The 19175-nt window shown below is 35.2% G+C and overlaps 1 protein-coding gene across 1 annotated transcript in view; it reads left to right on the forward strand.

The window, feature by feature from the left end:
* Nucleotides 1–18443, forward strand: part of GPR180 (G protein-coupled receptor 180) — a 35118-nt gene extending 16675 nt beyond the window's left edge. Inside the window, exons 4-9 of the mRNA XM_025364339.1 lie at nt 1833–2013; nt 2151–2200; nt 3755–3912; nt 6977–7168; nt 9729–9806; nt 10794–18443. Coding sequence (XP_025220124.1) covers nt 1833–2013; nt 2151–2200; nt 3755–3912; nt 6977–7168; nt 9729–9806; nt 10794–10952 — 818 coding nt within the window. The 3' untranslated portion in view covers nt 10953–18443. The remainder of the gene's footprint in view (nt 1–1832; nt 2014–2150; nt 2201–3754; nt 3913–6976; nt 7169–9728; nt 9807–10793) is intronic.
* The last annotated feature ends 732 nt before the right edge of the window (nt 18444–19175 follow it).

Here is a 19175-nt window from a genome sequence, read left to right on the forward strand (position 1 = left end):
AGATTCAAAACACAGGATAGCATAAGGAACTTTACTGTCCCACAGTTGTTATATTTAGCATTTGTATTTTCTGTCTTGTTCCAGTACTATAATAACCCCAGGATTATGTTGCCATTATTTCTAAGGCTGGAGTGCTTTTCTATGTAAGGAGTTTAAAAAGAAAATATGCTATTTTACTTGATCTTCCCTTCCTGAAGTCTAAACATGCTTTTTCACCTGCACTAGAAAAGTTAACTGTCCACATTTATATTCATAGAGCAGGAGAGACACCCAGTGGCAGAAATACTTTTTGCTGCTTTCCCCCCTCAACCAGGCCAAAAGCATGATTGAGCTACTTATTGATTCTTAGGATTTGTGTCTTCTGATTGCTTTTACAAAATTATTTTCCACACATTAGAAATATTTTCTTCTCTGACTGTTAATTGGAGTTTACCCAAATGGGAAACTAGAGCAGGCTTGGTGTTCACCATTTGAATGAAAGTTCATCCATAGACTTAATTAAGACAGCTCTATTCACACCACTGTTAGAGCAGTCTGGTGTTAGATAGAATGTAAAAGTCTTAATATTAGGGACTGTCTTGACAGGTAACCAAGTAAATGTTAGCCGTTAAACTGAAAGCTAGCCTGGTGTTTTATTATAAAAATTTTCTGAAATTTCTGAAAAATGGAGACTCAGTCAAAAGATTTCAAGTTAACACAGAAAAAGTGACATTTATAATAAGGTTACATGAAAACTGTACTAAAAAGCTGCTAGTAGGCACTAGAGGCTGTTGTAATGACTGGTTTCATTTTTTATAAAGTCTGCACATTCTTTGTTCTTTGCCAGCCATCTCTCTTTAATCACTTGTAATTTCTACTCCCTCAAAACTTTGGTTTTTATCATGGCTCAGTTTGATTCCTCTAGCCTGTTCCAACATCAGCTCCTTTCAACTTCAATTTCTGTGGCCTCTTTCCTTTCTGCTTTATAGTTTGATCTACTAAGAGAAGATGATTAGCCTAACTTAAAATTGTTATATTGTTGGCCTCTTGCATTGGTAGCCATTTGGTTAGCTGTTACAATTTTCAGCCAGTCCTGGCATGGAGTTGCATGATCTCCACAGGATTTTTATTTTTTTATTTTTTGGCAAGAGCTGCAGACAGTTCATCTCAGAAGAGATCTCTGGACATGACAGATATTTTGAAGGTTTGTCCAAATGGAAATTCAGGGTATTGGGACATTCCCGAGCTGTGGTTCTCATGTGTTAGCTGTATCAGAATCATGCTTAGGGCTCACTAAAGCACAGATTACTGGGCTCTAGTCAAGAGTTTCTGATTCAGTAGATGAAAAACTGGATGGAACTCAAGAATTTGCGTTTATAACAAGTTCCCTGATGTTGCTGCTGGGCAAGAGAACACACTTTGAGATACATTGTCAGGGTATTTTAAACTATTATTGACTGAGCTAATCTATTTCTAAACTTTTTACAAAAGAAATTCACTTTGGGAGTAAAACGTATATTTAACTGAATGCTAAAATCACTATTTTCATTTACTGTTTTCAAATAAAACTGTGATTTTATGATGAGTCTTTGGGTTTCCCTGACCATTATGCTTTCCTACAGATTGACCTGAACTAGTTTGGTTTAATCTGCTTTCTTGTAGTTAAAATTTTGCCCCAAGGCACAAAAACGTTCAAGTTTTAATAGTTTTTTTTTTTCTCTTACAAAAGTGGATGCTATGACTCCAGTTAAAAAACAAGTTCTAGAAATATACTGACAGGGAGGTTTGAAAGCAACCCAATACGATAACTGGCTTTGTTTTACTGAAGCAAACTCCCTTTCTTCTCTTCACAGGGTTACATGAGTTCTTTTTCCTCCTAGTCCTAGTGTACTTTGTGATTACTTGCATTTATGCTCAATCATTGTGGCAGGCTATTAAGAAAGGAGGACCCATGCACATGATTTTAAAGGTTCTGACAACTGCCTTGCTGTTACAAGCTGGTTCAGCTTTAGCTAATTACATTCATTTCTCCAGGTAACTCAAAACCACTAAAACTGTGTTCATCATTACATCTAATTAATCCTAATTAGTCCACCAAAATTATGCTTGCTTTGATTATGAACAATTTTTTTCACATTTGTCATTTACACTAATCTTCTTCAATTCCTCAGTTACTCCAAAGATGGAATAGGGGTACCATTTATGGGAAGCTTGGCAGAATGTGAGTATCTTTCTGAGCATTTTTAAAAAAGCTTTTACACTTGCTATCTGCTTTTTTTTAAAAACTATTTCTTGTCATAGTATAAATTTTCTGTCGAAAGTTGTTTAGAAATCAGCTTGACTGAGAACAGGATTACAGTTTAAGTTCCCGTATGTCCTACTTAGTTTCTTCTTAATAATAGGTAATGTGTACAGCTCCTCATTGTTTTTTTGTTTGTTTGAGGCAGGGTTCTTACTCTGTAGCCCAGGCTGGAGTGCAGTGGTGCAGTCACGGCTCACTGCAGCCTCAAACTCCTAGACTCAGGTGATCCTCCTGCCTCAGCCTTCCCTGTAGCTGAGAGTACAGGCACATACCATCATGCCTGGCTAATTTTTAAATTTCCTTTTCTGTAGATGGGGTCTCACTATGTTGCCCAGACTGGCCTTATACTCTTGGGCTTAAGGGTTCCATCCGCCTTGGCCTCCCAAAGTCCTGGAATTACAGGCGTGAGTCACTACACTCTGCCTCTTCATTGTTTTTAGGCATATTTATATACATTCTCTCATCTTATCCTCAATAGAAGAGTAGGTCTGCATATCCTTATTTTGCAGATAAAGGATCTGGGCTCAGTGATGTGAAACATATTTCCAAATGTCAGTCAGCTATTGAGTGGTAGAGACTAGACTCAGACCTAAGTTTTCTTACCTCAAAGCTGAAGGTTTTCTTCCTATTTTAATTCCATTCTCTGTTATACTGACTCTTTTCTATTTCTGACCCAAAGCCTAAAACTCACATCAAAATACACTGTGAAGAAAAGTGATAAGCTTTCTTAAAAAATCATTAAATACTACCTCACAAAATAAATATATATATGGAACTTGAAGCATTTATAGATTTCGTTGTTTTCTTGTAGTGTTGACGTGGATACAGGTGGTTTTGATACATCTTTTCTTGAAGTAGCAGGCTTCCCCTGCAGTGTAGGTGATGGCCACCTGGTGGCACATCACACTAATGTATGGAGCTTCTCATGTGTCTTCAGGATTCTGAAAGTAAAGCCAATGTTTGGATGCTATGGGAGCTATGCATTTCATTGTATTGTTTCTTGTTAATAGTTTTAGAAAATACTCTTTATAGTTCAGCCATCAAAAAAAAAAAAAACTCAGAAATGAAGGTACTAGTATTCTCCACATTGCAGAAATCATATTTAGAATTTAACAAGCAGTGAGTTATAGAGAACAAGATTATGTAGTTAGAAAAGCTAAGAAAAATGGGAAATGAAGAGAGTTAAGGTTGGACTTAACGGACATATGGTATAGGCATATATATGTATTTTTAAATAGTATTGCTGCTGTTTTAACTTTTTTTATAAATATATACAAAATTTATGACAATTTTTAAATCTTTAGAATTATTACATGCGAATATCTCTTAATGAATTTCCTTAGCTTCTCTTTGAAAATAGCTGTCTTTTTGTGGTTAAAAAAAAAAAAAAGATGTTCTCATCATAACGCAAAAAGCGCTAAATTTTTTTATATTGTGTAAACTTGGTTGACATTGGTTTTCATGTCCCATTAGTTTTTGACATCGCTTCCCAAATTCAGATGTTATACTTGCTTTTGAGTCTATGCATGGGTTGGACGATAGTCAGAATGAAGAAGTCTCAAAGCAGACCTCTCCAGTGGGATTCTACACCTGCATCCACTGGCATTGCAGTATTCATTGTCATGACACAGGTGAGTGTTGATACTCTGTTTCTGCTTAGTAATCCTCAGAAATGCAAACTGGAGCATACCTCATTTCAGAATTGAAAGCTGGAACCCATGAGGAATTTGTGTCATTTTTTTTTTCTTGAAATGTCTGAGCTTCTACAATTTGTGTCATTTAAAGTATGAATTTAAAGAGCATTAGATCAAATAATCTTAATTATCTGGATGCTACTATATGTAGACTGCAGAATTTAATTATAATTTACCTGAATTTGAGCTTCCTATCAGCTTATTTAAGCACCGTATGTTTAATACTAGGTTAGAGTCTTATTTCCTACTTAATAATAGCTTTCTTTCATATTTCTCTAGCACATGGTAAGTACTTAACATTGAATGAGTGATTCAATGGATTTGAGATTTATCCATTGTCAAGAATCTTTAGGATAGGCTACTTTGTACATAAAAGAATTCAGGTGATTATCTAAGATTAATTAAAAGGCCAAATATAGACTAAAAAAGAATGGGATCTTGTTTTTGAAAGCAAATGTAAAAACAAAACTGGTCTTTTATAAGGGTCCTGCATGCCTTTTTTTTTTCTTTTCCTCTGTATTAATAGTATTGACATTCTAAGATATCCATATGCCTGTGTTCAATGGATTTGTAAAAATTAAGAAGGAAGGTATAAAAATAAAATTTGTACTAAGTTTTTGATGAGCATTAGCTATAGATGAAAATGAACTATATATACTTAGGCTCTGTAAAGGACATTATAATATAAGTTTAATGCATCAAATAAATTGAAAAATATATTAATGAAGGATGGGGGCCAGTGCTTTATTCATCTTTCTATCCCTAGTATTTATTTAATATAGTAGGTTTTGAGTGGAATAGGAGTATTGAATTTACATGAATGATTTGGGTAAGAGACCATATCACAGGTGGTGATATTTAGAAAGGAGATAGTGCCGGGAAAGGGGATGATGAGAAAGAATTGAATTAGAAGAATTGATTAAAATAAGGTTAAGATTCTAACAACTTAATGTTTTTGAGCCAGGACTTACAGAGAGTAGTGTCAATGTCAGGTTAAATTCTCACTTTTTATTTCTTTTTAAAAATTACATTTTTATTATTTCATTGTAATTTTAATTTACTGTCATAGACAAATATGAGTTGAGAACTAAGATGATATTACACTAGAGTTTACATGAGAATTTATGAAGAATACATTAAACATAGCTCTGATCTTCAGCAACAACCCAGACAAGGCAGATCAGACAGGCAGTCAGAGGCTATACAGATACATACATATTTTATACAGATCACATATTAGCATATGTATATGAAAACAGGGAAGTTTGAATATGTAAAGATATAAACCATGGGCTGTGGTAGCTCTGTGGTAGCACTTCTGTGTTGCAAAAGTGAAGTTCAGAAATGTAGGTTAAGAAATCAGATGGGAGACTGGGCGTGGTGGCTCAAGCCTGTAATCCCAACACTTTGGGAGGCCAAGGTGGGCAGATCACCTGAGGTCAGGAATTTGAGACCAGCCTGGCCAACATGGTGAAACCCCATCTCTACTAAAAATACAAAAACTAGCCAGGCGTGCTGGTGTATGCCTGTGATCCCAGCTACTCAGGAGGCTGAGGCAGGAGAATCAATTGAACTTGGGAGGTGGAGGTTGCAGTGAGCTGAGATCGTGCCACTGCACTCCAGCCTGGGAAACAGAGTGAGACTTTGTCTTAAAAAAAAAAAAAAGAAATCAGATGGGTATAATTTGGTGGTTTGGAAGAATAACACTTTCAGTAACAGAGCATATATTGAGCCCAAGAAGGAATTTCACATGTTATAGTGACAAAGGAGTTTACCTAACAAGAATGGTAGCAGGAGTAAAATTAGTGTAGAGGATGTGAGAAGGAGGAAAGCAAGAGGTTGCTGGTAAACCCCATAAAACCTAATAATTGGATTTGATATTGAGTTTTGATGTATTCTAAAAGTTCTTGGAAGTCACCAAAGACTCAATTCTGAGTGAGGGCTGGCTGAATTGACAAAGGAAAGAAGTGCAGAGAGCTGCAGATGTGTGTTGCAATGGTTAAAATATTAGAGTAAGTTAAGTGATTGATGTTTAGTAAAGATGGAGGCAACATGGACACTAATTTCTTTTGAATAGTAATAAACAGAATAGCTTAATGAGGAACTAGCTGAGCTTTTTACTGTTAGCAACATGGGAGAAAAGGTCAGTAAACAGTGATGAATAACAGTGCCCTGAGGATTTATAGTGAATAATAAAAATATGCTGTCCTTTACCAAGGGATGTTACCATGAAAATGAATAAAGTCTGAAATCAACAATTCTGACTTTTTAATTTCTGAGTTGCACAAAAAACACTGAAATGTTTGAAAGTTACTCTGAGATAGCCAGTTTGAATGCAGAACGGTTTACATTCAATGATGTTGAAGTAAAAAGGAAATGGATTTAGAAGAAAGTTTGTTCTTTTAACCTTTTCAGTTCGTTTCATCCTTAGAGATGATCTTATTTGAATCATGACAGCAATAGAATTTTTTTTTTTCCCTTTTTTTCCGAGATGGAGTTTCACTCTTATTGCCCAGGCTGGAGTGCAATGGCACGATCTCAGCTCACTGCAACCTCCACCTCCTGGGTTCAAATGATTCTCCTGCCTCAACCTCCTGAGTAGCTGGGATTACAGGCGCCCACCACCACGCCCAGCTAATTTTTTGTATTTTTAGTAGAGATGGGATTTCATGTCCAGGCTGGTCTCAAATTCCTGACCTCAGGTGATCTATCCGCCTTGGCCTCCCAAAGTGCTGGGATTACAGGCGTGAGCCACCGTGCCCAGCAGCAATAGAATTTAAAAAAAATCTCTTAACTCTGGTCTTACTTCATAAAAATTCATTTTTTCTAGCTTAGGGTATTAGAGTGATGAAAAGACTGTACTTTATTCATTAACAACCTCTATGGTCTGATAGGAATGTTTATATAACATTTAAAGGGATGTTTATTAAAGAGTTGAGAAAAATATTTAATTAGGTATAATCTTTTTTTTCCTAAACATAATATTGTTTTTCTTTTGCAGAGTGTTTTGCTACTTTGGGAACAGTTTGAAGATACCAGTCATCATAGCTACCATTCACACCACAACTTAGCAGGGATCCTCCTAATCGTCCTAAGAATTTGCCTAGCATTGTCATTAGGCTGTGGACTCTATCAGATCATCACAGTGGAGAGAAGTACACTCAAAAGGGAGTTCTACATCACATTTGCCAAAGTATGGGTTTGGAAAGAAAATGGTTTATTCTGATTATCCACTTCATTCTGGTTTCTTTGGGAAGTTAATAAACAACTACATGCTAACTTTTATTAAACTTCTGGGCCGAGCACGGTGGCTCACTCCTGTAATGCCAGTGCTTTGGGAGGCCGAGACAGGTGGATTGCTTGAGCCCGCAAGTTGGAAACCAGCCTGGGCAACATAGATCCCATCTCTACAAAAAATTAATATTAGCCAGGCTCTGTGGCAAGCACCTGTTGTCTCAGCTACTCGAGAGGCTGAGGTGGGAGGATTGCTTGAGCCTGTGTGTTGAAGGCTTCAGTGAGCCAAGATTGGGGCACTGCACTCCAGCCTGGGTGACAGGGCGAGACCTTGTTTGTTTGTTTGTTTTTTATAAAAAAAAAAAACTATGATGTGACAGACACTACCATAAGTTCTCTATGTGGTTCAACTCATTTAACCTTAGCAACTTATGTGATGTAGGTATTATCCCCATTTTACAAGACCTGTGAGACAGTACTTTCCATATACTCTTTGCAGGTCAGTTTTGCCTGGTTCATATTTTCGTCAATAGGGATTTTGCATTTTTTTCTGTAATATAATTTTAAATTTTTAAAATCAAATATGCTTTGGATTTCTCAACACTTATTAATTGACTATAATCTGTTATTCTCAGAGTTATACAATGTTTTATAACAAACTGTTAGGAGCTATCCTTCAGCATAAGCAGCTGGAGCCAGGAGGCTGGGTTCATGTTTCAGCCAGCCTCACTCCATCCACATGAGATCCTGTCACTTTATTCCTCCTTTCTTGTCCTTCTTCTGCTAGTGAGATCTAAAAGCAAATTCGGTTTTTTTCTATACAGGAGAAGGGTTAGAGCAGTAACATTATAGAACCCTCCCTCCCTAGAAGGTTTCATTTTTCTGTCAGATTGAGAGACTCCATACCCCTTCATTTTAGCACCTCAAACCAGCATTCTGATCAGACTGATTCTGTTCAGTCAGCCCATCTTGTCCAGAGTTATTGACTGTTATTCTAAGGCAGCTATGGAAGGAGAGCCAGATTCCTGCTTTATTCCTAGTGTTGAGCATTGCAAAGCTGCTGCTGCAGCCCTAGGAACCAACTTCAGGCTTCTGAGCACAAGACAAGAAGATGTCATCCTGCCTTTCAGTTTTTCACAGGGACAGTAGTGCTTATTGTTTGATAAGTTAATATATATTTGAGGTGTTTAGGCATTAAGGTTTTTTATTTTGCTTTTTGTCATTATTGCTGTTGTTTTTGAGACGGAGTCTCGCTCTATGGTCCAGGCTGGAGTGCAGTGGCGCCATCTCGGCTCACTGCAAGCTCCGCCTCCCGGGTTCACGCCATTTACCTGCCTCAGCCTCCCAAGTAGCTGGGACTATAGGCGCATGCCGCCATGCCCGGCTAAGTTTTTGTATTTTTAGTAGAGACGGGGTTTCACCTTGTTAGCCAGGATGGTCTCGATCTCCTGACCTTGTGAACCTTCTGCCTTGGCCTCCCAAAGTGCTGGGATTACAGGCGTGAGCCACCATGCCCGGCCTCTTATTTTGTTTTATGCTTAAAGCAGTGCAAATTTTAAAGTATTTTGTGTTTTAATTTAACTTTCTGAATAGGGTCAAACATCCAAAAGTAAGGAGTAGCAAAAAGTTATTCTCACCTCCTCATACAATTGCTGCTATTAGTTCTTAATTTATCCTTCTAGAGAGTTTTAAGTATATATGCCTATATATATTTCCCTTCATTTTTATACAAATAGTAACATACGAAACATTTTTCTATATCTTGTTTTTTTCTTCCTATATCTTCAATGTACCAAACATTTCAACAGCTACTATTTACTAACTTATTTTTTTATTTCAAATTTAATTTTGGGAAAGAGAATACATTGCCATAGTTCAAGGAAAAATAGAAAAATATTTGAAAAGTATAAACAGTTACCCATTCTTACCTGCCCAGCTCCCCCGGTTCAAGGAAAAATAGAACAATATTTGAAAAGTATAAACAGTTACCCATTCTTAACTACCCAGCTCCCCTGGTTCAAGGAAAAATAGAAAAATATTTGAAAAGTATAAACAGTTACCCATTCTTACCTGCCCAGCTCCCCCTCCTCTGTTCTACCCCTCAAACAGGTAACAACTATTAATGTTTTTTGTGTATTTTTACAGAATTTCTTTGTGTATCGGCATGCAAATATGAATGTACATTATTTTTTCTTTTTACAGGAATATTACACATTTGTGCCTTGCTTTTGTCACTTAATAATTTGTTATATTAATAATTTGTAGTGTATCAAAATGTGTATGCAGCAGATTTATAAACATAAGATTATAAATACTCCAAAATACTCATTTGGTTAGAAACAAAATACTAATGTCACAGCAACAGTAAATTTATTTCTACATTTTATTACAAGCTCTACTGTAAAGGCCTGTTGAGGTTAATCAGGACCTAAATATGCTAGTAACATTTTTTATATGGTGCATTCTGAAAAAAAAAAAAATACACAGCTGTACTTATTTCACTTTTTCATTTGTTTCAGGGCTGTATCTTGTGGTTTTTATGCCATCCGGTTCTTGCATGCATTTCTGTCATTTTTAGCGACTACCAAAGAGACAAGGTAAGAAATATACATGATGAAAGTAGTTTTTTTTAATGAAAATATTGTCTTAATTGGGAGAATATTTAAATAGGAGGGGCCTGTTTATTTTTTAAGACATTTTCTGGGTTATTTAAAACTTTGAAACAAAGTAGTAAACCAGTAAGTAGATAAATTTGAAGTTTAAAATATTTTCAAAATATTTATAAGCAAAATGGTGGAAATAGCTTTTCTTGATTCTATTTTAGCTTATTTTAGAAATGGCAATAGAGAATTTTAAAATAGAAATTTTGTTTTATAAATTAGATAATTTATAATACATCTTTTAAAAAATGATTAAAATTTTTTGTTACATAATAGTAAAAATCAAGATTTGTAAAAATCAGTCTAGTTGCTTTAACAGACTACAAACCAGAGTGCCATGCTGAAGTATGATGCATTTTGATTGTGTTGATACCTACCTTCTTAGGTGAATGGCTCCATCGTTTCAAAATAGAGGTCTGCCAGGAGCCCTTTACAAGCAATGCAGTATGTGCCTGAATGCACAAATGTTTATTGAGCCTGAGGTATTTACAAAGGGTGAATAGATAGGACAGTAGTCTACAAAAATAGAGAAGCGACTTGAGAGTTTTTGAAAGGGCTTTTAGAGTACTCTTTAAAGTTCAGGTAGGAGCATGCTTTATTCCTATTACTAAATTAGCTAGGAACCTGATTTTTCTTATTTACTGAAACTCTTGTCTGTAGTGCATACCCTTGGGAGAGAATGGTTTAGCAAGTTATTCTTTTGTGCCTTACTTTTTCATCTACAAAATAACTGTTAAAGGGATTTTTTATCCTTAAACAATTAGAGCATTAGTCAGAAATTTTTTTTGATAAAATGTACCTATGGTAAAGATGAAAGATAGAGTATTGTATTTATATAAAAAGCATATATAGATTCATGAGAAATTGAGTATTATTTCTCTGTTTCTGCATGCAGTAAAAGCATTCCTTTCTTTTTCTTTTCAGGTTATTACAATAGGTGTTATCCTTTGCCAGTCTGTTTCCATGGTTATTCTCTACAGACTCTTTCTATCTCACAGTCTATATTGGGAAGTTTCTTCACTTTCTTCAGTAACACTACCACTGACCATATCATCTGGACACAAAAGTCGCCCTCATTTCTGATACTTGATTTTTGTTGAGAGGAAAAGTGAATTGGTTTAAAAGAGTGCAATAAGGATCCAAATACAGTTACTTTTTTTTCATACATTTAGTATGAAAACTTGGAACAGCGAAAGCAGAGCACGTTATTTATATAACTGCATTTAAGCAGTACCAAGACTGAAAAAAAGGTAATAAATGAAATGTTTTGAAATATACTTAAACAACAAACTTTGAAGAAAGTGTTGTTATAAAATGATTGAAGCAATTTCTATATGGAAATAAATGTGAAAAATAACTATATGCTATTTTGGTAAAATATTCACCACTTATAATGCCTCATCTTAATAGCTAACTCAGGTTTAATAGTCTTATAAAAAGTAATCAGTTAAATGATTACTTGCTTATAAATATCTAAACTAGTCCAGTTATGAAATCAGTGTAATACATTGATTTTAAAAACTGCTGCTTTTTATGCTTTAAGGAAATGCATTTCATATTTGAGTTTAAAGGAATTGAAATTACTTCAGGAAATGAATATAAAATATGTTCACAGTTAAATGACTAGGCTTTTGTTTATTTGTGGGTGGAGTTATTCTCCAATTTTTTTCTGCCATTTTTGGCTCTAGTTCAGGTTTTAGCTTGATTAGCAAAGGTTTTTGACAAACAGTTTATGAAAAAATAAAACTTAAATACATTACACGGGTTGTAAAGACAAAGGATTTTAAAATCTGAGCACTTAGGTGAAGGGACAAGCAGGTTTATGTGGTTAAAAAGAAAGAAGGGAAAAGGTACTACGTGGTACGGTACTGAAATTTTGATCCCAATAGAATTCATTTCTCTTACATTGAATCCCCAATCATAATTAAGCCGTATACACAGATTAAATTAACAGAAGCATTTCATATAAATGTTGGTTTCAGTCATCAACTACCCATGAATTCCTGCCCAAGGATACTTAATCAGGATTAAATTTTCTATGAATAATTGAAAAACAAAACACTCACTGGATTTGTTATAATCCGTGTTGGCACTGGATTCTAAGTAGTTGCCATCTTGAATCCTTTGTAATAAAGCCATATTTGTGTGTGTGTGTGATGCCCCAGTATTGAGTATGCTAGCTAAAAAAATATCAAGTGCCTGATTAAAGAATTGCTAAATGGTTGTCGATAATCACTGTATAAAATGAGTATTCCCATTAATAGTCACTGATTGGAAATTATTCTGTTGCTGTTTGTCAAGCTGTTCAGGCCTTTTCCTTTTTACTTCTGGCTTATTTTAAAAATATTTTTTATCTACTTACTGTGTGTTTAAGCAAGAAACAGTGCGCTGATCTGGTAGTTAAATTTTTTAATTAAATAGTTAATGTAGTGCAACTTAAAAATATCTATGGCTTTGTTTTTTTTTTTTTTCCCTTGTACCTAGTCTCACTGGGAATGACTAGTATTCTGCCTCACTTTCAGGGCAGAATATGTGTTTGTGACCCAAAGTGACAAAGTTACAAAATTCAGCCTGCTCATTAAATCATATCTCTTTTAGTTCTTTGTAAATCATTTAGTAAATTAGAGCTACAGGTTAAGACTAGAAAGTCTGAGTTACGTTTTAGGTATACATGATCGTCTGAGTGGTCATAACCTTTTCTTTTATCGTGTCTCCCTAATAACCCCAGCTATTGTCTGTTGTGTTCAGCTGAGATGCAAAAAAGAAATTAAGCAAAAAAGAAAAAGGTGAAGCCTTTTCATAAATTTTGTGAACTTGCCAAAAGGGGAAGGAAAAATCTTTGTGTTATTTCACTCAAAGAACATAAGTAACTGCAATTAACATATATGAAATTTATTACTCTGCTTGCATTTATGAAACTAACCAGTTTTTTAAACTTTAATTCTTAAATTTGTGGTTGGAATTGCTGATAATTTATTTTTTTATTCAAGAGCCATTGTTAAGCGGAGGAAAGTAGTTAATAAATGTATAAAACTGTTCTTGACTAGTAATCTTGACTAGTAATTTATATTTCATGAGTCATGACACAGTATCCCCTCTTTTTCTGAATGTTTACACAGAGATTCATCACTGCAGATTACAGAAGTTAAGTGTATACTGCAACCTCTAATTAAAGATAAAAATCTTTTCTACTTTCCTTTGTCAGATAATGCTTTTTTATGTGTTTTTATGTTTTTTGAAAGAAGATAAATGGTTCATCCAGAGCTTTATTAAGAAGCATTTCTTTTCTTCCCTTAAAAAATAGATGTTTATTTTTATTGATGTGTGTATAATAAGATGGGTGCCTACGGTGATGCATTTTACCAAGCATTTTACCTTGATTATTACTAATCGCTATTGTAATAACCAAACTCCCGTTTAACTGAGTATAAGGGAGAATAAATGATTTCTCAAAGGTCACCAAACTATTTAGTTTTTCCATTTTACCTTCATGATTTAAGGAACACGTATTAGCTGTGTTTTAGTGAGAATGAATTGCTATCCATCATAATTTTCGCTATTGATTTGAATGTTAAAACTAGAATTGTGCTAAAATCAGAACATGAGCTTGAATATCTGTAAGACCTCAGCACACTTCAGTATTTGAACCTGGCTGTTAGCTAGACAGTATTACTAGCAGGAGAGTTAATCTAGGCAGAAGAGCTTGCTTTAGGGTAATTATTTATGATCTCCAGTAAAGTAAGTCACATCTGATGAACATAGGAGATACACAAATCTGAGATCATCTCTAAAATAATGAGACTAGAACCTATCTATCAACATGAACATGGGCTCCTTCAGCATGTTTCTTCTAGGAGACTGCATGTTCTTTGGAATTTGGAAATCTGGAATTATCTGTGAAACATTTTCTTAAATAGCTGCTGTGGTATCAAATCATTGAAGTTGTTTTTTGTTTGTTTTGAGAATTGATATGATTGTTAGAAGTAGCCAGATCTGAAGAGGTAATACCGTTTTTTATTCCAACGTGTATTTGTGAATTGAGACTAAAATAATGAGATTGGTTTTCCTCTGTGATCTGAAAGTAGTGTGGTAGAAGCACCGTAGCTTGATCTCTTGCAATAGCTCTCTCTGTAATATTACGACCTCCACACTTGGACAGCCTTCTGCACAGCTCCAGGGGCATCATATGTGTTGTGCTGTAGGAGTGCCATGAAGCCTTTGCGGGGAGGAAAGAAGTGGTCCTGCCCACTAGGGCCATTCTCCACAATGTAGCCAAAACAATCTCTTAAAAATGGAAATAATCTGAATGATGAGCATACAGAAATTCTTTGTGCTAATCTTATAACTTTTTTGTAAGTTTGAAATTATTTCAGAAAGTTTATAAATCATATAAATCAGATCAAACTACTGCTTCCCTGACAAAAACCCTCCATGTGCCTCTCAATGCACTTAGGAAAAGAAGTCCTCGCTCATTACTATGTTCTGCAAGGCCCATAGGATCTGGTTATCTCTTAATTTGTACCACTCTCACACACATATCCCAACCTCATTGTCCTTCATCAAAAAAATATCTAGCTTATATCACAGCCTCAGATACTTGGCACTAGCCATCTTCTCTGCCGGGGACATTCTCTTCCAAATCTTGGCATGGTTGGATGACTGAATCCTCATCCTTCAGGTTCTCAGCTCAGATGTCTTTTAGAGAACTCACATCATCTGTGGTGGATTTATATGGTACAGTTTAGTCAACCTGGAGATAGGTTCCGCAGAATTCTCTTCCGTGCATAATTTCAGGACAATATAGGCCATAAGAAATGTTTGATACAAGATATAGAAGGCAGAAGTAAAGTAGCAGCCAGATCTGGATTCTTTTTATAAGTGGAAGGACCAGACAAGGCACAAGACACTGTTGCAGCTTATCCACATTATTGCTTATCTGTTGGCTCATCTTGGCCTGTGGGACAACAGCCAGGCCCACAGGAACACCAGTTCCTGCTGGAACGCCTCCTTCAGCTTCTCTGGCTCCTGGGCCAGGTGTGCGCTTTACTCTGACAAAGGGTGCCAGCTTCCGCTGGACAACTCCATCATTCACACTGGAGGATTAGAGGCAGTGAGAGACCTGTATGGCTTCCCGTCCATCCTCACAAGTTCCACTTAATTCCCACAGGTTCTACTCATCCTAGCAAGTTCCTTGCTTCCCTCATTTCCCTTGTCTTCCCTTTTCAACTGCCAGACACAAAAGAAACTACCTCCTATAATCGCTATAAAAGTCCCTTATTTTGAATATTAAGATATGTGTATGTGTATTAGATCCTAGTGGTTCTTTTCTGATCAGACCCTGGTTAACATGCAATCCTATCTAATGCTATTCCCCCATCCTAGTTCTATCATATTATCCCTTTTTTTGTTTATTGTACTTAGCTGGTTTATCTTTGTCATCTCTCAAATTAGAATATAAATTTTAAGTGAGTTTGTCTCTATTGTTCATTGCTGTATGCCTAATACTAGGACACTCCCTGGTGCATACTAGATGCTCAAAAATATTTTTGAGTGAATGAATGAAGGCAATGCTGAAAAGTTCCAAATCTGTACTTACCAGTGTAGTATTAATTATATAATAGAAGCTCCTATAGTGACTTCAATAATGCCTTGCCTATTCTTTGTTCAATTGTATGGAATTTGGTAGTGTGTAAAAATCTTGACTGGTCAAGTAGTTGTTTATAAAACATCAATTATGAGAGTATTTCTCAAGTTCTCACAGAGGCAGTTTCTCTTTATTTTATGTAGCCCTGTAATAGGACCATGTGTCTGGTTTCTTGGTCTGCCACAACTAGAAGCACTAATTTAAAAGAGAAGTTTCTAGTCAGCTAGAGGAGGGAATGTTGACAGTAGGCAGAAGCAGCTGGGAAAAGATAGGAAAACTAGAAATGACAGTAACGCTCAAATTACAGCAGCCTGGGGTCATTTAGTGTAGGTGAAAGCAAACCCTGTGTTGTGTATCTCAGTAGACTCTTAAGAGATTTGTTGTTCAATATATTCATGACAGTGACTGATCGTAATCAAGAAGATATTAAGTTATAAATTATGTTCAGTAGCCTCAAAGAAGTATGCAAAAACCTTGTAATGTTTTCTTCTTGTTAAACAAGTAATGTATACACATTGTACAAAAACCAGAAAGTTGAAAAAGGTGGGAAAAAGAAGTTCTTCTCTCATTCATTTCCCTTCCCTGGATCCAATCTCTGTTACTAGTTATCTTTCTAGAAATGGCCCCATGCACATATAAACATATATGAAACACAAATTATAGCATACCATTCAGACTTTTGCACATTCAGCAATTTATTCTGTAGTCCTACCTACAATTGTCCCATTTTTTTCATCGATTGCCTAGAACTCCATTATATGGATGTACTTTGATTTTTGCAGAGAATCAGTTCTGTTACTGCACATTGCTGGTTTCCAGTCTTTTGCTAATACAGACAAGGCTGAAATTAAGACTGTAATCAAGTATTTGCCAAGGCTTCCTCCCCTGCTCCCAAAATGCCTCCACTCCAGGTTCCACGTCTAGATCCTTGGGATTTTCTAGGTGATAGAAGTATCTTTGTTATTTGTAGTAAGCTCTCTGATAGTTATTCTAACAAGATGACTCAGATAGGGGCTGGCCATACCAGAAGACCAACCATCAGATTAGAGGGTTGAAGTTTTGAGTCATATGATATTAGCCCAACATCTGAGGTGGAGAGAGGGGTTAGAGATTGAGTTCAGCTTTGTATAGAGATTGAGTCAATCAATCATGCCTGTAATGAAACCCCGAGAGAAGCTCTGGTCAGTGACACTCAAGTGAACTTTCCTGGTTGGCAATACTCTGGTGTGTTCTAGGAGGGTGACATGTCCCTGAGAACACAGAAACTGTATTTGGGATTCTCCTACTCCTTGCTCTATATATGTCTTCTTTTGGCTGTTCTGATCTGTATCCTTTTGCTATAATAAACTATAATTGTATGCATAGCACTTTACTGAGTTCTGTGAGTTGTTCTATTTAATTATCTAACCTGAAGGTATTGTGGGAACCCCTGAACTTGCAGCCAGTTGGTCAGAAGTAATGATGGCCCTGGGAATGCCCAAAGTTGCTAGTTTCTGAAGTGAGGGCAGTCATGGAGGACTGGGCCCTCAACCTGTGAAGTTTGGCTTAACTTTAGGCAGTTCATGTCACAAGCCATTGCAAATATCCTGATTATCCATGCAAAACAAAAACACTTAACAGAAAATTATCCCTTAACCAGAGAGTACAATGTAATTTTCTGTTAAGTGTTTTTGTTTTCCATGGATTGTACTAGATATCAATCTGATAAATAACTTTTATTCATTATAGTTTTAATTTGCATTTCTCTTATTAATTTATATGTTTTAAAACCATTTTCTTTCCAGTTCTATGATCTGTTAACATATTTTTCCCACTTTTTTATTGGTTTGGTTGTCTTTTTCTTATTGATTTATTAAAACTCTTTATAACAGAAATTGGTCATTTGTGATATGAGTTTAAACTGTGTTTCTCAATTTGTCATTTTTCTTTTTCCTTTTTTAATGGTATCTTTTTCTTGTAGAGTTTTTAATGCAAGTGGAATTATCAGTCTTTTTTTTCTTCTGTGTTCTACCTGTTTCACAGGTAGAAAAGCCTTAGCTCTTTGAGATTATGTTTAAATGCCTTGTATTTTCATCTAGTGGTTTTATGGATTTATTTTTTATGTTTAAGTTTTTTCATCCACCTGGAATTTATTTTGCTGTTAAAATATGAACTAGAGATCCAACTTAATTTTTTTCAGATAGTTGCTCACTTACTGCGATATCATATATTGTATAATCCATCTTTTATTTACTGATTTGTTGCTAATTGATTTCTGGACTTTTAAGGTTATCTGATGAACTGTTGATCTGGTACCACACTGTTTCAATTATTGTAGTCTTAACATTGCTGTACTCTCTGGTAGGGATAATTTTCTGTTAAATGTTTTTGTTTTTTATAATTTTCCAATTAGTCTTGCTCATTTTTTATATAAACTTTGAAATCAATTTTTCTGATTTTCAAAAGAAAAACGTCCAGTTTAGTATTCTTAGTGGAATGAATTAAATTTCCATAGCAATTTAGGGAAATTTGACTTTCTTAACATGTTGAGTGTTGAACCCACAGGTGGTAGCATGCCATTGACTCCTCAGCCAAGCATATTATCAGTATCAACTGTCTGAAACTAGGTTTTCCCATAGTGATCCAAGAAACTAGTATGAAATGCCTTTTTGATTTTTTAATACTTATAATTAGATACATATATATATTATATATACTTATATATTAAGTAATCAGAAGTATGTGTTAATCACCTTTTAAAGACTTCTTTATATAGCTCTTGTACATTTCTTGATACTCATGAATATGTTAGTGTTTTCTTTCACTATATGTTGCATATGGCTTTTGTTTTATGCATGAAAACTGTTGATTTCTGTATTCTAATTTTGTTCCCAGTCACCTAACTGAATTCTTCTAACAGTTGTAATAAATTTCTGGTTGGTTCTCTTGTGTTTTCTAGGTAAACAACCATATCTGCAAACAATCATCATTTTTATTTTTTCTATTCCATTTTTTACCTCTAATTGTTGCCCCTTCAACTTAAAAATGAAAACTCCAAAGCAAGCAGAAACAAGGAAATAATAAAGAGCAGGTATCAATGAATTTGATTACAGAAAAGCCATAGAGAAAAATTAACAAAACCAAAAGCTCATTCTTTGAAAAGATTAGTAAAATTTACAAGCCTCTAGCAAGACTGACAAAACAAAAAAGACACAAATTACTAATATCAGGAATAAAAGGAGATACCAGACTGCAGACATTAACAGAACAGTAAGAAAATACTACAAAAAAAATTCTCTACTAGCATAAATATGGCAATTTAGATGAAAGTCTCTGAAGACTAAATGGCAAGAACTATAAAAGGTCTGAGATTTTACCATACTTACAAGCTAACTAGTTAAAACTGTTACAGCAAGCACCATGAGCTTCATGTTGGTTTACATTGGTTATCATATATCTGAAGTTTATGGAGGCAATACAGGCAGGACTACATGAATATTCTACATTCAGTGGATTTGTGTTGCACCAAAGGGACACTGAACCTAGACAGTTTATCGCCTTTATAACTGGCTCTTTGTCAAGGTGGAAACATTTCTTCATCCTGCTCACTATATACACAACCTTGAGACATGGCCTAGATAAAGAGTAGTTAGAGCCTTTTATTCTTGGTCTACCCATTAGGA

The sequence above is a fragment of the Theropithecus gelada genome, chromosome 17 (assembly GCF_003255815.1).
Source record: "Theropithecus gelada isolate Dixy chromosome 17, Tgel_1.0, whole genome shotgun sequence".
NCBI lineage: Eukaryota > Metazoa > Chordata > Mammalia > Primates > Cercopithecidae > Theropithecus > Theropithecus gelada.